The following is a 25,783-nucleotide window of genomic DNA, read 5'->3' as shown; positions in this document are numbered from 1 at the left end:
GGGAGGAACAGCCACAGCCCGCGCTTAGGACCAGGCGCCGGGCAAGGGCGGCTGAGCAATAGGATATCCCGCTTGTCTGGTCCTCCCTGGAAAAGGCCCAAACCCAGCGCTGCCTGTTCTGGCGCTGCCGCTGCCCACGCTGGAGCGAAGGCTGGAAAAGGCCAGAGAGCCCCCGGGAGAGCCTTCGTGGCACAAGGCTCCGCTGTGGCGTCTGCGGGGGGCAGGAGAAGGCGGTTATGTTGTTCCCACAAAATCGGGCAGCCCTGGTTGTGCTCGGGCTGGAAAAGGGAAAGGCTGCTGGTACTATGTGTRCAAGTTTGCTTTGGGAAAAGCAGGTCACATGTGAGCAGCGGTAAATGAGCTCGAGAGAGAGCTTGGTGTTAGGGAGGGCCCGGGAGGCTGTTATTGCCCTCAGTACTGGTTCAGGAGCCAGCTCACACACCAGCCATCCTACCACGGCTCCCACTCATGTGGTCATAACGTGGCCCTGGAGGGATTTGTCACACTGCGAATGGGGCTCCTGAGCCACATCCCCTGAGCCAGTGTTCATCTCGCACTACTAGAGCTCAGCACGTTTTCCATTTCAGAAGACAATTCTGCAGCAACACACTCCCTGCCCTGCGCTGYGCGGTGATGCCCCGGAAAACGGCAGGGAGGCAGGAAGGAGTTCCCTGAGGATATTGCCTCTGCATATCCGCAGTCGAACAACTTTCTTTTCTCCCTGTTATTTGTCATTTAAGATTCCCACACAAGCAGAGGAACTGAAGAAGTTCAGAGTGAATTCAAGCCCTTGCTCGGAGCCGCCAGCGTTGCACAGCCACGCGGTGCTGTGAAGGCGACGTGCCAGCAAGTGCAGCAACCTCTGTGACTCCCAAAGACAGAGCAGCGAAGCGGTCAAGGCAAAGTCACCCCCAGTCAAACCCCCTCAGCTCAGCCGACAYCTCTTTGTCGCCATCTTCAAGGATGGTGACATGGTTTGGAGCTGAGCATGGGAGCTCRTTGACTGGAGAAATTACAAACTGGAACAGTCTCAGCTGCTTCCTTTTATGCCATTTTGCCAAGACTTTTGCTCTGAGAATTTCTTAGGAACGGGGATTACTCTAAGACCGGTCAGTCTATGAGAGTCTTTGAGCAAGCTGTGTCTGGACATTAAGTACCGAGTCCCCTGCACACGCACCCTTTTTCAGAGTCGTTGTTCAGATTTAGACCTGCACAATCAGATTTTTGCAGTTTCTTTGCCTGAACAGGGAGACTCTGTCCACGTTTGCTGTCCAGGGCAGTTTGCCCTCGAGATGTCTAGCGCGCAGCTCCAGCACGCCAGGAGGCAGAGGCTCATAGGTGCTTGCCTTCACTGCAAGGAAATCTTAAACGCTAAGGGAGCGGGGAAGAGGAATGTGAATTTGACCCTGCACAGGTCACAGTCAGAAAAGCCTTTGTACTTCAAAATGATTGCATGTCCCCACTCTTAAGATATCACTGAGAAGAGTTCATTGACCTCAGTGGTGGGTAGCAAGATTAGCAGTGTGGTTTCACCTTGCTCCTTCATTTATGGTTCAGTTGCTCCATTAGTCCTATCTGGACTTCAAAGACCTTCTCGTGTGCTCCCTGGAAAAGTTCCTTCTTTATGGCTTTCTCCGTTTTGCTGACTGCACTGCTCAGTCCACACGACCAAAGGAATATTTATATCTGGTCGTGTTATATGGCATTTGCTTGCATCATTCCTGGCTCTAGACTACTGCTGTCAGCCCAGTATTTTCATTTGTTTCCATCACCCCAAAGGAAGTTTTTCCTCTCTGTACTGACAAGATTCATTATCAGCTTCTCGAAAACAGGAAACGTAGAAAAACGCAGTGAGTTTTGCATTTTATTGCTTAATCATTTAATCTCAGAACATGTATCTGTTTTTAAGCATTCCTCCCATTTTGTGTATCCCAGCTTCATTTTATTCTAGAAATCACAGGCTCTCACCTTTTGTGTTTCCAAATAGCCCCTGGCAAGCCTTGAGGAAACTGCATCAGGGCAGCATGCTAAGCTGTCACCGGGAGCCTAAACCTTCTCCGGGTTCAGCTGAAAGGGGGCTRGATGCCGAACAGCCGTGGCGCTGCCGGAGGCCGGCAAAGCTCTTGCACAACCTGTTGGTTTTTGGCAGGTGGAGAGGGCCGATCTTGGGGCTCGCAGCCTAGGACCTGACACCAGCCAAGATCAGATGACACAGGTGAGCAAAATGGGGGAGGCGGAGGSACAGCAGAAAGCAAAGTACAAGGACGAGATCGCTGTGATTTAGAGCACAAAAGCAGCAAGGCAGATTTATCCCTTGTGTAACTCTATTGCCATCCAAGGAGTTACTGGGGGAGGTGGTTTGTCCTGCGGGTGTAGAAGGGCCCAAAATGCCAGTGGTCACTGCACACAGCTTCACTGAGAGAGCGAACCAAGAATCCAGGTGGGCTTTAAAGCAGACAGAGAAGACTATGGAAAAAAAAAAAATCTTCCTGTGACTGTGACCATGCTGTGAAATCCTGGCTGTCATCATTGCTCTACTGGGASTTCTGCTGGAGACCAGCAGTAGCTGACCTGTGTGTTTCTCCCCCCTTCGTGACCCTGGCAACACAGGAGCACAAGCGAAGGGCTCTAAACATTGTTCCAGCGTGCTTTTGAAGGCGTCCTTGCAAGAGCACGCAGAGGGTGGGGAACCTGTGCCTTATCCAACCAAGCAGAGAACTGGCTCAAGACTCCCTTACGTGGAGCTCTTGAGCAGCAGGCATCATAAAAAAAAAAAAAAGACACTTTATTTGCCTTGGCTCATGCACAGCAGCCCTACCTTGAGATTCTGCCAGGGAGATGCATATCAAGAAAGGCTCCAGGACCGATCCCAGTTTCAGGTCTCTCTGTCAAGATTAGTGCTCTGTAGATTTGGCTCTTGGTTATGGACAGTCTCTTTGCTCTGTTTATGCTCGAACAGAAGCCATGCGAGGAATTTATTGTGCTGGCAGTGAGAGGTTTGCCCTTACAGAAAAGGGAGAAGGTGGAGGTGAGGAATGTGGAAGGTAGGCAAAAATATAGTGCTAACAGGAGAGACTGCAGCGAGGCCAGATAGCTTTGGGGAGGCAGCAAAGGAGGATCTGTTTTATTCYGAAGGCGTGCACAAACCCAGCCAGGTGGATGTGGTAAGCTGCAGTTTATAGAGGAAAGGAAGTGGTTGGCAGTAACGTGTAAACAGGCCATTTTCTTCAGGCTTGACGCTGCCAGCAAACTGCTGCGGTAGAGAGAGAAGAGTGCAGCATCTGCAGAAGTCACCGGCCAGGTAGCAGCAACGCTGAAGGGCGAGAAGAAAGCTGCTGGTACTGGGTTTGCTGACTGGAGTGCAAAGGGCTCTCTTCAACGAGCGTACCCAGCAAAAATCAGGTGAGAAGACAGACAGACAGCCTTTGCCTGTGTCAGCACAGAAACCGAGAGAGTTTGGGGGCAGCCCTGCTTTTTCGCTGCTGACACTTAGGATTTCCTGCAGGTTGGAAGAACGGAAAGGAAAAGGGGCTGGTCTGCTCGGCTGCCTTAGCTCGGCCCCGAGGGACGGGCGCTGCCAGCGCTGGTTCATGGTGCCCGTTTGAACCAGAGGGCAGGTTTGCTCAGGAAACTCAAACACAGGAGAGGTGGCTGGCACATTCCCCCAAACCAACAGGTCCCGCTGAAAGGATGTGTCAGAGTGGTTTGAGCAGCTACTTTCACCTCTTCTGAGCACTGTAGTAACTTGACTTGTGTTAAGATGACTGACATCTGACACCCACCGTGCCAGGCAGCCGTCTCTGTGGATGGTGTAACCATCCTGCGGACCACAGCACAGAGACAAACAGGCTTCCAGATGCAACCGGTTCTTCACAAGGAGGAAAAAACAGTCCCGCAAACTGGAACCCTCCTCCTCCCTCTTACCTGGCAAGGGAACATTGCAGGGACGGGAAGGGGACAGGAAGGCGAGAAGGGAACAAAAGGACACAGACAAGAGGGTCATGAAAGGTGCTGCACAGGCGTGTATCGTCAGTCAACGGCCACTTCTTCCAAATCCTGTTTACACACCCCGGACCCAGGAGCCTTACGCATTAGACAGAATCCTAACACAGCTACGGCACACGGCAAGTATAACCATTAACTTTACTGGAGAATCTGACATGACAAAAAGTAGTAGAACATTAACTGTACTTAAGGCATTAGTCAGTTTATCTGTCGTGCAGTCCAGTTACCCCAGGGCTGGCCAGCAGAGCCCCCCCCGCCCCCAGCAGCACCCTGCCACTGCAGTTCAGCAAGGGAGAGCGCCTCGCTTGGATGCCTTCCGCCGAGCTCCCAAAGAAGCTCCAAGACGGGCCAGAGCACCAATACGGCTTGAGGACAGGGAAGTGCAGTTGGCAGAGGTTTCAGTTAAAAAAGCAGCTTTTCTCTGCTCTGCAGGCTATTCTTTGCAGATTACGGCCTGAGTCTATGGTTGCTTGAGGACCTTTATTCATGGGGCTAAGTGCATCCATCCTTCCCAGCAGTTAAGAGACCTCACTTGACTACCTGCACAGTCTCCCTTTGCTCCAACAGATAACGCAGCAACCTCTAGTGGCCAGGTGCTCTAATACATTCCTGGGCAGGGTCCCCCATCCAAGGGCTGATTTTTGACTGTTCTCTTTTTATTGAAAGATCAACAATTTCCTATTGGGCTTGTTGCAATGTGAAAGCCATTTTCTACACCCCTTCTTCATCTGGGTTCAGACAGATCTGTTCTGTCATACTTTCAGGAAACCTTTGCCCCTTCTTTGTTGCTGTGACCTCAAAAACTCAGAACAGGGGCAAAAAAAGGGCACTTCTGACTAGCTCCAGTTCCCTCATGGACTGAATTGCCTCAGTCCTCAAGGAGATCCACTGGTGCTGGAGCAAGAAAGAAAAGCCTACAGAGCTGCAGCTAACAGGTCTGCAGTGGACAAGAGGGGAAGCAGCTCACTGTAGTCTTTGTTTAAGATATAGTTTCCTTTCCTTCTGTGGTGCAGAAAGGCTGTGATGGAAGTGCATTTTGCAGAATGGTGTTTTTATATGTTTTTAGAAGAAATGCTGAAATATGACAAAAAGCCCGCACAAAAATAACCCATTTTACTTAGAGTGTAACCCCCTAATTCTGGCCAGTCTGCTTTAGGAGATGGTGCTTGAAATGCTCCATCAGTTCAGGCGCAATTTTATCAGCGGTCAAGTTCTTGGCTTTCAAGATCCCCTCATGCGCTTCCTGGAAGAGCTTCTTCCCCACTGCTTCTTCCACCCGACTGCGCCACTCTGCTAATTTTGGCCTCTCCTCAAAGAGGTTGTAGCCAGCACCTACAGGCTGCAGAGAGAGAGCAACAGACCCTGAGAGCGAGGTTTCCACACCGACAGTCAGACAAACCCTTTGCAGGATGGAACCAGAATGAAGCACGGATGTGTTTCTGGTTCAAGCCAGGAGACAGTCATCACATTAGGTGGAGTTCATCTCTGGCTCTTAGCTGGTAGGAAGAGGAAGCAAGTGCTGTCATCCTCAGCAGCTGCTGTCCTGTCCCCTGGGACTCACAGCAAAAGAGCACTCCCCTGGCTAAGCTGAGAAGCGTCCTAATGTGGAACACAGAGGTCCATGCGAACCACTCCCTCTCTTCCAAATATCTGTACTTTCAGTAGTTCATTTTATGAAACTGATCACGGTAGAGTTTGAGATAATGAAATAGATTTATTCCCACCTAAAATAAAGAGGACTCTATTCCTAGACGGCCATGGCAGTGCATCAGTGCTTCAGTCTGGGAATGGGAAGGCCCTGCTCCACCATTCAAAAGACAAAGCAGTGGCTAAATGAGGACCATATATCAGCATCCTCAGACACATCCGGAGTTTAGTTTCCCTCCTGAATTCCTGTTCTAAGGAAGGGAGCTGTTTCCCAGCCTCTCCCTCCTCCCTCTCTGCCTAGTTTGTCATTTATCTTTTTTCTAGAACAAATGCCAAAACCAGGAATTTTGTCCATAATTCTATAAAGAGAAGTGTCTCATCAAAGTAGAAGTTCCCTGGCAAACAAACTCAGTTATGGTCAAAATCAAAAAGGAACAAGTTTAAACTCCAATAAACTGCAGAGGGAAAGACTTGTCATTTAAGAAGTGGCAGTGCTGCAGCTACGCCTTGGCCTGGCCTGCCCACAACCCAGCTTGCATTGGGGTCGGTGCTCACCTGCATGAGCTCCACCAGTGCTACAAGGTCTGCCAGGGAGACCTCGCTGCCTGCGATGAAGGGCTTGTTCTGCAAGAACTTCTCCTCAAATTGCTCCAGGACAACATTCAGCTCTTCAGTAACGCCTTCCAGTTTCTCTGGAGGAAGGGGCTGGCCTGTAATGAGAGGCAGCAGCACCTACCAGGGAGAAAAAAAATACTGCTTTTTATATGTTTTGCTCCAAACTTAGTTCAGCCCTCCCAGTGCCTTCTTCTAAGGATCCCTCACCAGCCATGCATGAGAATAACTGGTACCGCTAATCTTTGACAGGTTAACATTGAAATTTTAGGGAGGAGAAAAGGACACAGAGCATATAATAATTGACATCAATCACAAGAGTCTCCTGTCAAGGCAACACGCATCATCTCCAAGAAGCTGCATTTCATTTCCCCGTGAGAGCCGCTTTCTTCCCATGCAGAGCATCAGTGGGCAGAAGGCAGGATGAGCTGTGTCAGGCGCTCGCTGCTCGCCCAGGCCAAACCTATTACATGTGCTGCTCTGGACTGCATCTAAAAGGGACAACAACCCCACGGGTCTCAGCGCCTGCGCAGGAGAACTGCGACTACAGCATGAAGGATTCTTGCAGTTGGAGCAGACAAGGCCAGTTCAGTTAGGCAGAGAACTGGCTCGGCTGATCAGCTGAGTCATTTCTAGACCTAGTGTTGTTCCTATCTGTCAGCTGGCTTGCTCATTCACTTAGAAGAGTCCTGCACACAGGAGATTTCTTCTTGGACCATAGAGCTCACAGCTGTTAGCACTTAGTTTTTAGTATAAAAGAGTCTTACCTTAGTTAAGAACAGCTTGCTCCCCTTCCCACGAATGTTGACATGCTGCCACGACAGGTACTCATCAACCTTGGCCCGTTTCTGCAGGTCAGATGGGTACCAGTGATCAGGTGTCTTGAATTTCCGGGTCAGGTAGAGGAGGATTGCAATGCTACCCAGAGAGCAAGAGACCAGTGAGCTGTGAGATTAAAGCGCCTTGTCCTTTCTCCATCCACCCAAATCTTGCACTGCTGGACCAGCAGCAATACAAACCTGATCCAGCTCAGGTATAAGTGCAGGATGCACAACTGTCCGCTAGTTACAGCACACGACAGCTTGTGCCACCTTGACTCCTGAAACCCTGCCCATGTGCAAGCTAGCTCCAAGTGTTTTCATGGCCAATGCTGCTTGAGTGGCTTATAAGCTTCTCTTGTAAGATGAAACAGAGAGATGGGAAAGAGGCAAAAACTAACTGGGTGGGAGTCCCAGTAAGGATACCCAACAGTACACGGGCAGAATCCAAGCATTAGGATAAACAATACTTCAGCAGAGGTTTGAGCTTATTTGAGCCTCACCTCTCCGCTAAGGTGAAAGAACCGTCCCTTAACGCTGGCACTTTCATCAGGACGTTCACCTTCCGGAAATCCTCAGTCCTGTGCTGCCCTGAGGAGGGAAACGAGGCAGTGCTGCTCAGTACCTGTCTGGAAACACTTGAGGAGTCTGTGGCACTCAAGTTCCCAGCTTTGATTGCACAAATACCGTCCTGTTTAAATTCACAAGCAATCAAAAGGTGCCACAGGGTGAATGCTGGGTTTGCCCAATGATGTCAACTTCCTTGCTGGTTGCCTGCGTACCGCAAAGGTCAGACTGGTTAAGGCTCCATTCATACCAACCGTGTTTGTCGACTCGGGGCTGTAACAGCACTGAGCTTGTGCTYGGAGGTACCTGTCAGGGCACTTGTAGGAGGCACCGCACAAACCTAGAGTGAATGCCAAGCTCCTTGGAGGGGCGATATTAATATCTGAAACAAGGTGGGTTAACCACAAGGACAGTGAGAAAGCAAGAGATTTTTTTGCTGGAAAAGGGGGTAATTTATATTCAATTCTCTTTTTAGTCCTTAGGTGAAGATAGAGTTCAATGATTCCATACAAATTGGTGGGTAGTTAAGTACAAACCTATGAATCTAGCTCTATGTGCAAGTTTTGCATATGCATATTGTATATTAGAGCAAATATGGATTTGAATTTGCTTTCAAGCTAGCTTTTAGGTCCCCAAAACATGGAAGACAGTGAACCTGACAGGATAAGGCATTTTCATCATTTGAAGTCTCAGCACGCTCCAGTATCTTTGAGCCCAACCTCACAAACCCTATTTTGTACGAGCAGTTTGTGCCAACCTTTTCCAGCTCCTGGCTTCAGAGACATATCTGTGCATCTTCGTATTCAGGTTTCTCTGACACGTAGCCCTGTGACATGCCTTGCTACGTGAGTCACCTGCGAATCTTTATGCCAGAGAAGAGACTCCAGAAATGGTTTGTTTTGCCAGTACTTGGCAAACCCGATCTGTGACTATTCCCTTTTACATTTGACTCACAACCTACCCTCCTCTCCTCCCCTTCCAAAAAGATGCTGTGATTTCCTCATACAGTTTGCAGGGCTCCAAGTCCTCAGCTGTCTCCAGAGGGTCGTGTGCTTTCTGTCCCATTCTCACCCTTTCTACCGCATTTCCTTGAGGTCTACACTATTGGGGACCAAGAGCATTTCAGAAGGGACTTGCTCAACCAGCCTCCAGCACAAATTAAGGTATATGTTCCCTTACTTGGCCTTACATATTGCGCAGTGACATGTACTACTGCAGCAAGGCCACCCTCGCTCTGTTATGCCCAAGGCCCCGGAAAGTGCTGATTTGGGGGTTTGTGTGCTCATACCTGTCTGTCTAGCACCTAGATCCTGGGAGTGACCAAATCCTAGTGTGTTGGTAAAAGCAAACACTGCTGCTGTAGGGCATAAAGCACTAGGAAATTGTGATCGAATTCACTTTTCTTCCAGTCTGTTCTCTGCTACCCATTTCAATTTTTCCATTCTTCTTGATGTTCTCCTTGTTTGCCTACCAGTCTCTCCTGTGTGTTGTTATCAGTCTCATCACAACAGTTACTGGGAAAGAAGGGAGAGGACACTAGGTGGAGTTACCCCTAGCTAGCTCTCCTGGTGCCAAGGGCCACGGTACACCCAATAGCAAACATTTATTCCTACCAAGCCATAGGTCAGTAAGAGGAAAGAAACAATAACGTGCAATCAATGAACAGCTCAGGCACGAAGRGGAACACCCAGAGCCTAAACCACAACACGACTGAGGCTTTTAAGTAGCAAGTTGGAGCTTCTTTTGTTCTTTTATCAATGTGAGCCCCAGAAGCCTTCTCATCTTTCACTGTTGTAAGCTTTACTTGCTCAGGTGTTTTAAAGTCCCATACATTATCTTAATGTCAAATCCTGCAGAGTCCTGGAAAGGGCAGAGGGTAGTTTTTACCAACTTTAGTTGCAAATAAAGGAGATTCAGATTTTTAACAAGGGCATCCTTTAAGCAGGAACACATGACACCTCTTGGGCAGACTCCTTATTATCAGTTGGCTTTGCAACAAACTGAACCACCTTCCCCTTCCTGATCTCTCAGCTTTCAGATTCCTGGCTGCTGCACTGTCGCACCCCCCTGCCTTCGCTGTCTGCGTAAGCCTTCGCTTGACCCCATCAAGTGGACTTCACTGCAAGCTGTTCGACCTGATGAGATGCTCAGACAGTCAGGCAGGTGGCTGACAGTCCTGCCCCACGCAGGTGGTCATCAGCGAGCTCTGGGCCCCAGGACCTTTCACAAGTGGCTGTTAACTTTAGGTTAACAAGAGGGGAAAAGCTGGTCTCCAGTACCAGCTGCCTGCTGCTTACTAGAGCACAGAGTTTTCTAAGGAAGTTGAAGAACCCACACATCTTGGTTGTCCTCTCACATACATGAACTTCCCAGCTCCTATTTCTTTTTGGTTCTCTCCTAAATCGGGAACGGACTCAGTTCCAGCACATGCTGAAGGAGCTTTTCCTCTCAGGAAAGTGGTTCTTCTTTCCAAGGCCCATTTTCTGCTGAGCTTGGGTTGATTTAAAAGATATCATATGCCTTTGCAGAGCCGTATTCATTACAGAGGAGTGCAGGCACTGAGAATGCCATTTAAAAACCAGGGTTTCTTTAGAAAATCAGGTCTTGTTTTTGTGTTGACACCAGGCAGCCCCACCAGCTGGAAGACTGACACTCCACCCTCTTGCTCCATCATGCGTTTATCAGAATTACTGAGTAACCGAGCCCCACGCCTGAGCATGCTGYGGGGGCCAGCGCCAAGCTGTTATTCAACAGCTTTTCCTGGCGGCAGGGAGAGCCCGGGTCCCGCTGAGGTCTGCGGGCTGGGCGCGGCCCCGCGGGTCAGGGCCCTGCCCGGCTGCGGTGGGCTCGCCCTGCTGGGCCGGGGCCGGGGCCGGGGGAGGCTGCCAGCGCCCTGCCTGCCCCGAGGGGCGGCTCGGCCCCACTCACCCTTCATCAGCTCCACGTGCTTGAACTCGAAGGGGATGTTGTTGCACTTGGCGAAGATGTAGAGCGCCCGGCAGGGCTGCGAGAGCAGGTCCAGGTAGAGCTCCAGCCCCATGCTGCTGCCGCTGCCGCCGCCGCCGCTGCCGCCGCTCGCGCCGGGCTCCTCCGCCGGGCCGGGGCCGGGGGCGGTGCCGGGGGCGGTGCGGCTCCCGGCCCCGGCCCCGCTCCATGGCGCGGGGAAGCCGCGCGTAGGTCCCCGCCCCCGGCCCCGCCCCCGGCCCCGCCCCCAGCCCCGCCTTTTAACCCCAAGCGGAGGGTGACCCGTTTCAGGCCCGGGCTTTCAGAGCGTGTCGGGGTTGCGCCGGGCGGTTTCAAAGGACACGGGCGACGCAGCAGTTTTCCAGCGCAAACTCTAACCGGGCTCGAGCCACATCACACTGGAAGAAATGTGGGTTTGGCTTAATAACTGCCCTTAATTGCTTAGTGATAAGAAAAAACGAAGTCAGGCTGATGTTTCATTTGGCTTTCAAAGAACATGGGTGCACAAGGGGTTGAGTCTCCTTGCCTGGTTCATCTGGCGTAACAAGACTTTTCATTTCTGCTACTGTGATTCCAGTCACCAGCAAGACATACGCTTGCTTCACCGCTAGAAAACAATTCAGTTACTCCTATCTTTAGGCCACCCTTCCAAACATCCTTCTCCTCCAGCAGCTTTCTAGTTCTCCTTCCGCTCCATCCTTACCTCATTCTGCTCCAGTCATGTATTGCTAATGAAAAATATATTTATTTTGTAAAGAAAATAAATGTACACTAGCAAGTGTGCCCCTGAACTGGGCACTTCCTGTTGAGGAGCTCATCGATGTATTTGGAGGCTGCAGCTACACAGGAGCAAGACACTCAACAGCTCCAAGTCTTRTGCCAGGGGCAGCTAAAAATATCAGTGGCATGTGTCAGACATATTTAGGGCTTGCCCTGACACTAGCAGAGTCCAGTAATATTCATGTTTTATGTGACCTGGGACATTTTAGTCTGCATTAACACTAACCTAACACTTAATAATACCTGCTGTTACCACTGGTACTGAATGTAGAAAGGGCAAGGAGACAAAGAGAAAAAGCACAAGACTAGTACTGAAACTCCCCTCACCACCATCTCTACCTCTGTACCCAGGAATCTTTAATAGACACTGAATGTTTWAAAAAAWAWATATATATATATTTAAAAGTTGCAGTCACTTCAGCCTACAAAAGCTCTTCAAACAGTAGTCTGCTAGAGGTACTGTGTAGGCTTTCTGCATTTGCAGATACAGTTGCTTGTGCAGCAAGGCAGAAACATTAGTTGTCCCAGTTCAGAGGCAGGAAGGGCACAGTCCTCACCTTTGGCAACCAGCAGTTCCGTCAGGCCCATGCTCAAGAACTGTAGAAGGCTCTTCTGTTCGCTGATGGAAGTTTTACAGATACCAGTAGGATACGATGTCAAGTTTTCATCAAGGCAAATTTTTTTTTGTTGTTGTTTCTTGAAAAGCAGTAACTGAACTCTGTTCCCCCTGACCTTGCAATGGGAACGAAGCCCACGACAGCAGACTTAGCATGTGATAAAGTTGAGGAGCCAACCATTCAGCTCAGGAACCATGTCTCACTGTTATGGTGCTGTGCAGTACAGTCCATGACCCACCCAGCTTAGCTTCAGTGCCATGGAACACGACCTCCTCCGCTCGCATTTGTTCAGGCTCGTCTCTGTGCTCGTTCGTCCTGTTCAAAAGGGAAGTCGGGAAGGTGACTGAAGATGCTGTCTCAGGGTCACACAGAGGGAGTTTGGGCAGCAATGGGACAATTTAATAATCATTTCTGCCTTGCCCCAGTTCTGTAACACTCCTAATCCGCAGCTCAGAATCATCAGATTTTTCAGGGACAGACCTTAAGCTTAGCTTTTGATTCAAGAGTCCCCAAAATAGAGAGCAGAACACTGACCCAATTCATGCAGCACAAGAAGTCTATCATGGATCCCTAGTCTACACATCAGGCAAGTTAAATGACACCTTGCTTCTGTCTAAAAGCTCTCAACCTTCCCACTGGTGTTTAAGGGAGGGTCAGCAGAAGATGCTTTCCTGATTTGGAAAACCCAACTTCTAGTTAGCATGGCTGCAAATTACAGTGTTAAAACTCTGTAATGGCAAAAGGCTTAATCTCTGCATTTGTTAGCRTTCCTCCAGCTAGCTGCCAAAATCTTAGCTCCAGAGGTAAAGAGAAAAGCAGAACAGAAAAGGGAACATAAATACTGTCTACTTTCCTTTTAATTGGAGAACCTCTTTCTCTCTTCCCTACCCTTTACAAGTATTTTATAATGATGCACCCCAAAATACTGCCTTTGCACTGAAATGGAAATATCTCAGTTAAAGAAAAGGATCCTGGACACTAACATTTGTGTTGGTCATGGGCTGAAATGAACTGTATAAGTTGCAATTTGATTTTCTACTTTCTTCCCTGTTGCAATTACCTTGACCATTTTCTCAAGCTTAGACAGAGCTTCCTCATATTGCTGCACCAACGGCTTTAACAACTTGCCCTTCACCAAGTGCTGCTTTATGTCTGTGATGCCRGCATCCTTCAACATCCGCAGAAACCTACGTTCCTGCACAACAAAACAGACACAGAGGAAGAGGTGAGGTAAGGACCGGGTCTCATCTCCTGTGAAGGAGAGTCACTGTCAGCTGAAAAATGAACACTTTTTTAAACGTGCTGCCCAGTTGGGGAATAACTGAATAGAAAGTTACAACCAAATACAAAGCTCAGCTGACTGGAGAAGACGGAAGTGGGTATGAACCCTGTCTTCCTCACGCTCCTCCCTGCTGCCTTTCAGAACAAATCCCTCAGCAATGACATACCTGAATTCTAAGGACCATGCTGAAAGCTAAGCCTGCTTTGCCTGCACGAGCCGTTCTTCCAACTCTGAAATCAGAAAAATGAGCATCAAGTCAGTTTAACCATGTGGTCACTCCCGTTATGAACCCCAAGAGCTCCCAAATTCTCCAGATTTAGAGAACTCTGATTCTGAGTTTTTGAGGTTAGTACAGCAGGACTAGCCATATATTGCAAAGGATGAACTTTTCTAGGACTCATTCATGGCTGCTAAGCCTTTGCAGTTTTCTGAGATTCTGGAAACCCAATTCTTGACACTGTCCAGGAAAATATTTCTAGCTCTTGTAAAATACATTTTATGTAATAGGGTGCTGGTCCTCTATTCCAGTACTGTATTACTCTGGTAATGTGATATGTTTAATTTTGATTGGAAAGTTATTTGCATATTGAAATAAAAAAAAAGCCAGCACTAAAACTCCTTTAAGTGCATATTACCTATGCCAAATATTTCAAAGAAGTAAACCAAGTTCACACTTAATCCTTTTGTTGCTGGCTATCTTACCGGTGAATATATGTCCTGATGAACTGAGGCGTATCATAGTTTATTACACAATTCACTCCTTTAATGTCGATTCCTCGAGCAGTGGCATCTGTGCTGATTAACCTGTTTTTAAATGTATACACAGTTATTTTCAAGTAACATCTTCCGCCCTACAGATTCTAAATACAAGTGAATACAGTGCTAATGTTGCTCATCTCTGTTCAAACTATCCAGCCAGCCTCTGACCACTGAGCACAGCAATAACATTGTAATTCACTCCTCAGTGTCACTGACAACATTAGCCACCTGCAGATCTCCGAATACCACTCTAGGCTACTCATCTACTGTTGCACATGGAAAGCTACTGGCTATTTCCAGGTTCTCTGAGCATGGAACGCTGATCCTGACAGCTCCTACCATACGGGAGGCTGCAAACCCGTAAACCATCCAAACACTTCTTAAAGGCACTGATCACAAACACCAAGGTGTGAAAACCCAGCCTTTGAGGAAGAACTTAAACACAGCTTTTGAACAAAAAAGAAATCTTAAAAAAAAAAAAAAAAAAAAAAATTACCTTCTTCTCAGAGACATTCCATAGCTGGAACTCCATACAGTTACCCAATTCACAAAGGAAATCAGGTACGTGGATGGAAGCAAAATTCTGACTGCCAGTCTAATCAGGAGTTTCTTTGGTAGAAAGCACTAATGCTACATACAGTTCTGGCAGTAACATCTGTTTTCATTCCAGTAAACACCAGATCCCAATCACACACACTAAAGCTAAGATTTTCAGAACTGCACGTGTTTTGGGCAGCAATATGAACAGGCAGTTAACTTTTATTGCTCGTTGTAAAATAACGCATGTAAACAGATTACAGCTAGATCAAAACAGGCCAGATTATATGTAGGCGTCAACATAATTCAGAAGTTGCAAGCTCAAATCTCCCATCTATTTCGTAATTCGGTTGCTGGGTGCTCCATTTCACAGGGGAGCCTGTTTAACTGCATTCTTGGTTCTAATATGCTTTTCACACTGGCAATAGCCTATGTCAGGAGACATGCAAAAAACTCATTTAAGATGCTCACAATTGTATTTTTCCCTGTTCAAATTCCTTCATAGTTCTGTGTCTCTCGTTTGGCGGCAACCGGGAAGAAAATTCAGCCACAGCGACTCCACCAAAGGCCTGAATCAGCAGGAACAATCTGTAGGTACGTGAGATAGAAACTGTCACTTTGTTACCCAGCTTAGTAACATTATCCGATGGATAATTACTGTAGTCATTCCGCTAATGCAGTCACCTGTGAGAAGCCTCCTTGGAGTTGGTAAAACACAACACCCGGGTAAATTTCATTTTCAGCATGAAGTGCAAGAGGAGCAAAGGCTTGGAATTCAGGTCACAAGGCACATAACATTGCTGCAATGGACAGGGAAGAAGTTCAAAGATAAAAACCACTTCTTGCCAAGGCTATCTTCTCCAAAACCTACCACCTATCCAAGACCTACATAGGCTTGGAGATTTTGCTATTGACTAACAGCAACAAAACTAGACCCCACAATGTCACCCCCTTTAGAATGAATCACAGTTAGGGACTGGGAGGATACAAGGTGGAGCAGGAGACCTGTGCTCTAACGTTCTCACTGTTGCCTATGGCAAGTAACAACATGCACTGCGTTCTTGTCTTCAAAAGCAAATGTGACCTGTATCCACAGGCTTTGAGAAGCATGTTGTACAGATGCTTTGAGATGAACCTCTGAGAAGTGTCAATACGTTATTTTTACTTCATATCTCCATTCCCTATTGYTAGTGAATCTAATTCTGCATGAACAGAGTTTAAAAGAAAAATTCCGGCCCTAACCATATGAACACTGACTAATGAGGCAACAGATGAGCAAAGATAGAGCTCCATGGGTCATACTTGCTCCCAAAACCACTTTCCCCCAGCTCCTCTGTAATATAAGGCATCATATGGAAGACATTTTTGTTTATGGGATTAAAAACTTAGCTTTTTCAGGAGCTGATCTAGATACTCCAGACTTGACCTAACCTTCAAGTATAATTCATTCAAGCACTATTTTTTTTTTTGTAAGCAGCCATGAAGTGAAGTCACTTTCATGGCTGCAAGAGAATCAATGTCATACCGACAGCCCCTCAGGGAGCGTGTATTTCTCAGTGTCCTGTTCAGTCTCTGCTCCATCTCCGAGTAATTTTTTCTCAGAATAGACAGATGTGAAGAGGCGAGGCTGGAATAAGCCCAGCTGCTGCAATTTCTCTGGGTCCTGGGTCAGCGTGGCTGAAAATAGCAGCTTCTGTAAGGGTATCTGAGGATGGCAGGAGCTGAAATAAATAAAGCACAGGAACTAAGCTTTGAGGACAGACCAAAGGAATTCCTCCAGAAGTGCTTTCAGATGATGTTATGAAGGAAACAATTATCTCTTTTTGAAGCTCTTTTCCAAGCCCTGGGCCTTTCCTGYAGCTTCCTTTCCACCTTGTTTTATGGTGGAGTTCACAGATGGATCTGATCAGCACTCTGAACTCAGCTGCACAACTGCATTTGTTGTCCCAACCCACATCTTTGCCTCCTAGCCACTCCTGTCCCCATCCTAGCCCCCTCCTTAGTCTGCCTTAGACCTGCTCTCAGTTTCCCACTCTAGATGATCTAGCTGTATATATCCCACCAAGTGCCACACGTTTCTGCCATGCTGTATGAAAACAGCAGCTGTAGATAGATAAAGAGGGTCCTTCAGGTCAATTACTCAGCTTGTCAGAGGGGAACTGCTACAGTTACTGTGCAAATGAGTCAGAAACCAGCAATGTTTTTGTATTCTTTTGATGCTGCTCTAATCTAGCTACGGAAAACTCAGAGAGTACAATACTTGGATTTCACTCTAAAAGACATCCTTCAGTATCAGCTGTTCACTGCCTGCTTTTTCCAGCTATGGAAAAGTAGCTGCCTTACTTTGGCAGACATTTCACTGAGTAAGCAGGCTTTGGGAGGGCCTGTAGCAGTGTACTATGGCATCTAGGTGCTGATATCTGTTTTATCAGTTCAAAGAAGTGCATTTTGCAACTTACCTGGCTGCTGTTATAGGCCCTGGTTTGGTCCTCTGAAAAAGCATAATGGAGCCAGAGTCATCTTCTGCTTGGAATGCAGCTTTGACAACTTGGTTCAGCCAATTCTGGTGCATGTCATCAATCATACGGTCAGCTTCATCTACGATCTGAATTCACAAGGACAAAATACACGACTTGTTAAATACTGGTCTGGCACTACACAGCTTTTATTTTCCTTCTATTTCTATAGCAAATGAGCCATAATGCAAGATACTGTTGCCTGAAATACAGAAACAAATTCGTATAAAACAACTGTAATCTTCATGCTTTATGGAAGCTTTTAGTCAACAGAATTACCTTCTTTCCCCCTCCTTCCTCAAGTAAGGACAGACATCTCATTTTCTACCCCTAAACTGAATTTTGCCTTTGTTTCGGTTGCTTGGTAGCCAACCTGGCACTCAAACTACCCACAAATTCCTTTGCACTTAAATCTAATTCATGCCTTTGAATAAGAGAAAAACCTCCAAATCCTGAATAGCAACTGTGTGTGTCCCATACACTTGTAAACTACTACAGTCTGATAATTTACCCTGAATCTCTGGGTTTTGACTGATAAAGTTTTACTGTGGGTTTGTGTTTGCAAGAGGAAAGAGAAAAGGGGAAGCAGGAGGCCACTTGGATGTCAGGAGTTGGAATAAAACACCTCATCTCGAGACAGCTGCCTGAGCAATCCGGAACGTGCACCTCTTGGTCATACAGCAGATCATACAGCAGTTCCAACACAAACATATTTATACACTGTACAAGTACAAAGTGGGAATTACTGATGTAACAGACCTTGCACCGAGATGGGAGACCCGTGGAGCTGACTCACCAGAAAGCGAAGCTGTGTCAGGCTGAACCCTGGGGTCTGGCTAATGTGATCTGTGAGCCGCCCAGGTGTAGCCACAATAATATCAGCCAGGCTGCAGTAGCCTGTCACTCTGAAAGAACAAACAGCCCATCAGTAACTTCCTCCCTGCAGTGTAAGCCATGTAACAGAGATCCTCGGTCAGCAGACCTTAAGATTTCTCCTATTCTCTTACCTGAGAAATAATAAAATTCAAATATGCTATTTACCTTGAAGAGCATGCAAAGGCAGTGCTGGAGACTAAACCCTATTCTCCGTTACACTACTTCATTTGACACAGAAAGGAATATTCCTCATTGTTATAAAACAAAGTTTAACTGCAGCAAAAACTCATTTTACCAAATATTACCAAGCAGATGGTAACAGGGCTCTCCTTACAGCAGGGGATTTTTATGGGTAAATTTTACTCAATAATATCTAAGTTTCAGCTCTGTCCTCTGATGGAACAGTTTGTTGAGATAAAGCTTTAAAAGTCTGTTAGCACCTTACAAAACCAAGGCAATAAAAAGAACTCAATGCTGGGCATCTCACGACAAGGGCCCTTCTACTTATGACCTATTTTATTTGACTGGTGAACAGGGTGAACACTTCTAACAGTTATTTCTTTCCCTCTTTACAAGCATGTTGCTTATACAATAATATCTATTTCTAAGATAGCAGTCATTTGCACCTGTGATCATAAGGTTAATGTTTGCAGCTGGTAGAAAACCCCCAAAATCTAATAAAACATAACAATCACGAAAAGGGGTAGTAGTGTGCATTCTGACAAAGACAAAACAACCAGAGTTCAGCATAAACACACTAATCATTATCGTGTGATGGTGTAATGCAATAGCCTATATTTTGATCTCTGTTTACTGAGATTAAATAGTTAATAGACAAACTCTATAAACCTTATCTAAAGACCATTTTACCTACTTTTTCTGGACAAGCATCTCCTGCTCCTTTGCAAAAGATTTCTGGCCAGTAACCGAAACGACCTTCAGACCTGTACCGTCAGTGTAAATGTTGAATACTTTACTCACCTGCAAAGAGGAGACGGGGTTTCTTAGCCACAATGAAATCAGTTAAAGTTATGCTTTCCATTACRCTAATAACATCAAACACATTGACAGGGTCATCAGCCTACTTCACAAAATAGCCAGACAAAGTATTTATTGCACCAGCCTTTCCCTCAGCCCGGTTCTGCTCAGGGAGAGGGGGAAGAGCCACATACCTGTTGTGCCAGTTCTTTTGTGGGCAGAACAACCAGAGCTCGTACTTGGCAAACCACCCGATCTAGCAGAGCCTGTCAAAACAAAGGCCAAATAAGCCCCTGAAAGCAGTGGGAAGAGGATTCTCATATATGAACCACTGAGGAGATGGGCTTGACACATCCTCCCAGAACTTTGTGTTTCCATTTTATTCCCCTCCGTCCTCCCAACCCTTCACACTGTGCTTTTGTCTGGGAAAAGAAGTGGGACGCAGAGATGAAGGGGAATTGTAGAGCTTCCTCAGACAGCTCTGAGCTAAAATCTGGTGTTTTATGTCCACAAATTCCTTGACTTTTTGAACTACCTCTAAAGGCTTCCCAAATTTTGCTGTGAAACAAACAACTCTAGCCTTTTTTCCTACAGATATTTACTGTGGGTAAACTCACCTGTACTATAGGTATGACAAAAGACAGGGTTTTACCACTGCCAGTAGGTGCCGAGACACAAATGTCTCTGGGGCGGTATCCTCCCTGCCCCATCAAATACCCGTTGGATGCACTCTGTAGAATAGCAGGGATCACCTCTGCCTGGACTGGAGGGGGAAAAGAAAAAAAAAAGGGGGGGGGGAAAATAAACATTAACTATGGAAGTTAATGAACTGGACTAAAAATCAGTCTATACAGAAAAGCCGAGTTGTATACAATGAATCTGTTTCCATGACTGCTGTTGTGGCTAGGAACATAAGAGAAAAAGAAATCAAAATAGAAGAGAAATTATCTGTTTTTACCCATTTCTTTTTCACTCATGTGAACCTAGCATTGAATACAAGAGATTTCCCTCTCCTAGAATTTGGCCATTTCTAGTGCTTAACTTGCATGTTACCGCGTTAAATATTTTTATACCTATACCTGTCTTGTTGTCTTCATGTTAGGATGGCACTGGACAGATTTAAAACACAAGTATGTGTCTGTAAGCATCCTTTCCCTGTAGTACTGTCCCGTATTTGAACATGGACTATGCAACATGGCAACGCAGCCTCATCTGCCAGGGAACTCAATGCACAATTCCTAGGAGCTTTGGCGTCATTAATTTCCCTGTAGGGGAGCGTACCAGGAGTAAAGCAAGCACAGTCCACTAAGGACAACAGCTTTGATCGTCTCCTGTGAACTCTCTCCCCTGCCCTGTGACAAGCCCTGACAGACTGGACAACCTTGGTTTATCTACGAGGTTTAGCAGTTGGGGACCTAGCTCAGTGACAAGGTGAAGCTCAGTGAGGCATACGACATGAGTTCAGCGGACACCGTCTTTACCAGAGAGAGCACGATGCTGCTTGGCGTTCTAAAACTGAATGCCATAAGCTGAACCTGATTTATGAGGAAACATGAGAAGCTGCTATTGGCAACCAGTTAAGATACCCCAGGACTAAATTAACAGTAGCATTTACAATAKATTATGTAACAGCACACTTTAGAAAGACAGGCGCCGGCTTGCCGATGTAACCTTGATGAATCTGATACAGTCTAAGGCTGTAGGCTCAGTGCTGCTAATCTGACCTAGTAATTCACTGAAGCTGAAGGCAGGAGATGCCACTTCCCCTCCCTCTGTCCCACTGCTTGCTCTCCTCACCCCTGCTTCCAGCTGTGCTTTCTACATATTTTGGTGCTGGCACTTACTGTACCTATCTGCAAAACAGGTAACATGACAGAAGCACATGCCTGGGAGCAAAGGGGGAGGAAAAAAAAAACACAAAAAAACCCCCAGAGAACACGAGTAAGACCTCCCTCTTTTGGCAGCCATGAGCTGTTACTTCAGGTCACTGTAYCTTATGGAGCTCTGTTTAAGACTAGTTAAGTGATTTCAATTACTTAGTCCAGATGAGGCTTTGAAAGTGAAGGATTAGAGCTGGTGTGATCAGGTTAAAGCATCAAATTTACTTTTGTCTTACGTTTTACTTTGCTAACTACATGAAATACACGTGTTATAGAAAAAAGATACACAGACTACAGGATTAATGTAAGTCAATTTAGAAAGAGACAAGGGTACTATTAAGGTACCTGGAAAAAAGGACTCTATTCCATTCATTTGCAGCTTCTTTAACAGCTTGGGATGAATTCCTGGGACATCTCTGATTGGAACTAGATTTTCTTTGATACGTTTTTGCACTAGTTTGGGTTGAGCAAGCCACTGTGGTAAGAAGGGCTGAACCTGAGGTGGGAGGAAAGGAAGTAACAAAGTGCTTTTACCATGAAACAGGCAATACAGTACATAAAATAAGCTGATAAGATGCCTCTTCCTTTCTAGACGTCAAAGTTCATGGAAGCTAGTTACCTTCTGCACTGGCTTTCGGTCATAGTCTCCAAGAACTACCAAACTAGAGGGTGGTGGATTTGCCTCTTTCTCCAAGGCTGCTACGGACAGCTCCTCCTTTCTGCTTTGATTGCCTTCAGCTTTTTCATTGTTCTCTTTCCTCCTTGTTTCAACTCCTTCAGCTTCCTCATCCTTCTTCTTCTTTTTACCTGACTTATTTCTAAGGTTACTTCTGTTGTCCTGTTGCTCAGTGACTTCTTGAGAATCTGGAATTTGGGTAATGGAAACACAATGCTAAAGATCAGAATGTATTACAGAAAAGAGACACAAGGAACACGTTACGATGTAGGACTTAACCAACCACTCGTGAGCTCATCTTCCTTCCTAAATCCAAGTACAAGAACTAAATGTTGCTTTGGTGGCATTAAGACAACTGAAGATAGAATGACATACTTCTCTCCTTCCCTTACACTAAATTGGTTCCAAAAGTTCATAATATGGGGCTTTCTACTATAACAAAAACTGCTTTGGGAACATATTAAACAGATGAAAACAAAATTTATCATCAGCTAAATTTAGCAAATTACTCAAAAAGCAACTTGTCTGTACTTCTCTGTTGAGAAGTGTCCACCACAAAGCACTAAGATCCTATAGTTCCAGTTCATCATTACCTGCTTCAGCCCTCTTACCTGCTCCAGTCCTCTCTTGAGTCACGTTTGATTTTCTTCTATTTTGTTTCTTTTTCTTCTTCGATGGAGTAGAGCCATCTGCTRCCTCCTCAGTATCTGCCCTTTCTTCAGGAGAGCTGCAACTCTGGTGTTTCTTTAGCTTTTGCCCTTCTGCACAGGAATCCTCTTCACTCTCCCCCTTCCTCTTTCTTTTTGCTCCCCTAGATTCATTGTCAGAATTAGACCCCGAGTTCCCGGCTCTGACGTTTTCACCGAGCTTATTTTCTCTTTCCTCCTGCTTTAACCCTTCGGGAGACAGAAGCGCCTCCTGCTGCTGCTTCTTCAGCTGCCGGGCTCTCGCCTGCTCTCGCAGCCGCTCCAGCAGCACCCGGGACCGATCCTCCCTCTCGCCCTCTTCCTCACCGCCGTATCTGCAAAATTCAAGGAGAAAAACCTTCTCAAGCGAGGCCCCTCCGACCAGGCGCCGCGCGAAGCCGCCTCGGGGGCCGGGCGGAAGCCCCCCACCCCCCTCCACAGCTCCCCCGCCGGTACCTGTTGATGTAGAACAGCGCCATGGCCGCGCCGCGCCGGCGCGCGCTCAGATGGCGTCACCAATCCGCGCCGCCCGGGCGCGCTGAGGTGGCGTCACCGGCCCCGCGCCGCGGCTGAAGGCTCCAGAAGGCGCCGAGGCGGGCGCGCGCCTCCTGCCGGCGGTGGGGGGAGACGGCGCATGCGCATGAGGGGAAAACGGCCGGCGGCGAGCAACGGTCGCGGGGGGAGGGGACGGGCAACGGCCGAGAAGATGGCGAGAGAGGAAGACGCAGAGGGAGGAAGAGTTGCCCACCCGCCGCCCCTCAGGGGCCACGAGGGCCTGCCCCTGCCCAGCAGCCATCCCGCGCCCCAGGTGTGYATGGCCAGGAGAGTGGAGGAGAGCCCCATTGGGCTCCAGCAGGCCTTACCGGCACAGCTCCCTCAGCCCTGAGGGCTGCCACGCGGCCTCCTCCCACGCACTGCCCGCCCAAAGGGAGCCAGCACAGATGGCAGCATTTCTACTCCCTGAATGAAAGTGGATCCCTCCCTCCTTGTGCTGGTCCACCCTAGGCAGACAGTTAGAGGAAGGCCTCCCTGAAGCAGCAGGCACAGGGCTGGCCACAGGACTGTTCCCACCATAGGGATGGAAGACGCAAACAAAGGACACAAAGGATGCGCAAAGCCAGCCAGAGCAACAAGAAGCCCTGAAGGCACCTATAGCCTCTGGATCCCAGCAGCAGGGAAGTCACCACAGACTACGATCAGGTACCTGCCACTCAGACTTTATGGTGAAATACCATGTCTGAGAAATGAGGAAAACAAAAAACCARAAAAACCGCAGGTCCCTATTGTTTTACCAACCAGAATGAAACAGATGCCTGAGATGACCCAACTCCATCCCCTACGTGACCGGCAAAGCTCACACCAGACAGCTTCCTTCTAAATCTTTATTTGTTTTCTACATAGAGAAAACAGAGGAATGTTGAAGCAGCAATATGTGAACACACTAGCAAGGATCCATCAATCTGTGAGAGTGCACAAAATGCACACGGGGCCATTTGTGCGGAAGTCTCTGCTAACTGGCAGGAGAAGGGCAGGTCCAGGAATATCCTCTTTGGTCAGATGMGAGAGCTCTACGCAAAGGTGGAACCATTCCAGCCCACATTGGCAGCGTTCATGTCAAAGTAGTTGATGTACACCCTGCAGAAGAGGCATAGGAATACAAGAAACAGTGAAATTATTAAACCATTTACTTTAAATAGTCATTGGGATAAGATAATTGGGGTGAGGGACAATGCTTCCTGTTCCCCAGAAGAAGCAACTTCAAGCTTTTATTTTGGCTAGTATTTTTGGTGAAATCTAGCAAACTTTTCTGACAGAGCCTCTAACAGTCAAGATTCTTTGGAGTGCCTGAAACTGCACTTTATGTTTTTGAAATAGAAACTTTCTTCTTCAGTCAGGGGCTATTCAGACACCAGAGCTGTTGGTTAGGAGTAGTCACGAATTTCAGGAGATCAAAACCTTTGGTTTCACAGTGCTGCAGTCTTTCACAAGTGTCAAACAGAYGAGCAGTTTCTCATAAATGTCAAGCAGGCCCTCAGGGCTGGCTCTGCAGTTCTTCCGTCCAATCCCAGAATATAAGTGGTAGCAGGTTCTTCCTGTCCTTCACCACAGCATGCAGATGCTCGCCTATGGCTCTGCCAGTCAGTGAAGGAGCTGTTCACAAGCTGCTAGCTAGTTTCTGGTTTCTTTGTCTTTCAGCTCCAGCCTGTTACCACTCCTCCCTTCCGCTTTTAGTCTCCCATCATGAGAAGACAAGACATCATACCTCAAAGGCAAAAAACATGCTCTATCACTTGTCAGTGTTCCGATATTTCTCCCTACTTCAATATCAGGAAGCCATTAAGAGAACTCTCAAGGGAAAGATGTAGGCAGACTCTTAACTGGACATGAAAAAAATACATGATCACTGTGCATTTTTCAAACACAGACTCATGTGGGCTTTTTATTCTTTTTAAGTGAAGTTTTCAAAGCAGTTTCAGAGAGACAGATAAACAAGGTTAGCATCACTTTCCAGCCTTACCTGTCTGCAGATACATGCAAGTGCTTGGAGATCAGATCACACAGGAGCTTGGTATAAGTCTTGTTTTGCTGCCCTCCTATTTTGCCAATGCTGTAAAGACTGCACAGAGCGCAGGGATCAGTGGAGCCCCCGAAGGACATCATTTGATCAGGTATGATGTGCACGGCTATATACTGTGACAAGGGAACAAAGAGTTAGAGGACAACTCACTTCCTTCTTTGATGTGTATTTGCTTTAGGTACTATAACAGTGTTATGCACTGCACACTTGAGTACCATCCCAGTAGCACAGGACTGAGGCCAGGCAGTTAGCAAGGCACCACCCCATCTCCTTCCCTGACACTCCGAAGCAGCGTAACTGCTGAGAATAGCTAGATYGTAAAGGCTAACTGCACATGCCCATAGCCGCCTGGTGCAAAGCCATGGCRAGAGCTGCAGTCAGTGCTGCCCACRTGGCAGCGCATCCTGCAGGCATCCCCCCGGAGCCTGGCTCTGGGCCTTAGGAACGAAGGTTGTGTTTGCATGAAGCTACAAGCAGCACAGGTACTCCTGCTTGCCACAGTGCTGGTATTGCATGGGGCAATGACCATGCAGCTGGAGAACGTGGCCTTAAAACCATATTTACACCCCAGGATCCACCCCCTCAAGTAGCCCTGATTTAGCTACTGGGTCTGTCTGAAACCTATCTAAAATTCAGCCATATCTGTCTTTGATTTCTTAGGCAGCAGCAATCTGGCCAGGGAGCTGGCGTATGTGAGCCCAGGATAAGGTAGAGCAGCTTGGAGGGAGGACGCAGCCCAGAGAGAGCTCAGATATCTGTTACTTTGCTTTGCCAGTGACTCACTGGCTTTGCGGCTACTAGTCCCTTCCCTCAGATATCGTGCGGGCGCAACTGCACGGCTAAAAGCCCACAAGCGTAGACAAAGCTCTGGCGTTTTAGCTATTTTAGCAGCCGAGCTTTTTGTAAGTCAGGCTACTAGACAAGGCGATTAGGACACGACCGGCCTCGCCGGGCTGCGCGGCCGTGGGATGGCGGGCGGGGGCAGGGCTGCAGCACGGCGAGAGG

General features: G+C 47.4%; 4 protein-coding genes across 5 annotated transcripts in view; all 4 read right to left on the bottom strand.

Annotated features, from left to right (window-relative positions):
- LOC112970651 (glutathione S-transferase theta-1-like) overlaps window positions 1-3,819 on the bottom strand; it is a 15,488-nt gene extending 11,669 nt beyond the window's left edge. Inside the window, exons 1-2 of the mRNA XM_026075257.1 lie at window positions 3,724-3,819; window positions 2,819-2,885 (exon numbers count right to left, since the gene is read on the bottom strand). Of these exons, the coding sequence (XP_025931042.1) occupies window positions 2,819-2,885; window positions 3,724-3,819 (163 nt within the window). The remainder of the gene's footprint in view (window positions 1-2,818; window positions 2,886-3,723) is intronic.
- On the bottom strand, window positions 1,878-10,718 carry GSTT2B (glutathione S-transferase theta 2B). The gene is made up of 5 exons (XM_026075187.1): window positions 10,578-10,718; window positions 7,586-7,673; window positions 7,032-7,182; window positions 6,208-6,384; window positions 1,878-5,344 (listed from the first exon to the last, which is right to left on the bottom strand). Exons 1-5 carry the CDS (start codon window positions 10,687-10,689, stop codon window positions 5,138-5,140), a joined length of 735 nt encoding a protein of 244 aa, XP_025930972.1. The 5' UTR covers window positions 10,690-10,718; the 3' UTR covers window positions 1,878-5,137.
- A 161-nt stretch (window positions 10,719-10,879) lies between these two features.
- On the bottom strand, window positions 10,880-22,738 carry DDX51 (DEAD-box helicase 51). Of its 2 annotated transcripts, XR_003255091.1 has the most exons (17): window positions 22,657-22,738; window positions 22,126-22,535; window positions 21,458-21,702; window positions 21,184-21,334; window positions 19,576-19,721; window positions 19,153-19,224; window positions 18,855-18,961; window positions 17,901-18,009; window positions 17,048-17,193; window positions 16,114-16,309; window positions 15,273-15,388; window positions 15,060-15,176; window positions 13,995-14,096; window positions 13,459-13,522; window positions 13,071-13,205; window positions 11,951-12,325; window positions 10,880-11,011 (listed from the first exon to the last, which is right to left on the bottom strand). XR_003255091.1 is itself a non-coding variant. In XM_026075197.1 (16 exons), exons 1-16 carry the CDS (start codon window positions 22,677-22,679, stop codon window positions 12,299-12,301), a joined length of 2,166 nt encoding a protein of 721 aa, XP_025930982.1. In that variant the 5' UTR covers window positions 22,680-22,738; the 3' UTR covers window positions 11,730-12,298. The 2 variants fall into 2 exon arrangements, 1 of the variants encoding a protein (XP_025930982.1); XM_026075197.1 differs by lacking the exon at window positions 10,880-11,011 and having other exon boundaries at window positions 11,730-12,325.
- An 830-nt stretch (window positions 22,739-23,568) lies between these two features.
- Window positions 23,569-24,912, bottom strand: LOC112970650 (macrophage migration inhibitory factor; the record flags this gene model as incomplete). Its single annotated transcript, XM_026075256.1, has 2 exons — window positions 23,569-23,835; window positions 24,719-24,912. Coding segments are annotated over 2 exons (261 nt in total), but the record flags the coding sequence as incomplete, so codon positions are not given.
- Window positions 24,913-25,783: the final 871 nt, after the last annotated feature.

The sequence above is a fragment of the Apteryx rowi genome, unplaced genomic scaffold (genome assembly GCF_003343035.1).
Source record: "Apteryx rowi isolate R43461 unplaced genomic scaffold, aptRow1 scaffold_40, whole genome shotgun sequence".
Classification (NCBI taxonomy): domain Eukaryota; kingdom Metazoa; phylum Chordata; class Aves; order Apterygiformes; family Apterygidae; genus Apteryx; species Apteryx rowi.
This window is presented reverse-complemented; position numbering and strand designations above follow the sequence as displayed.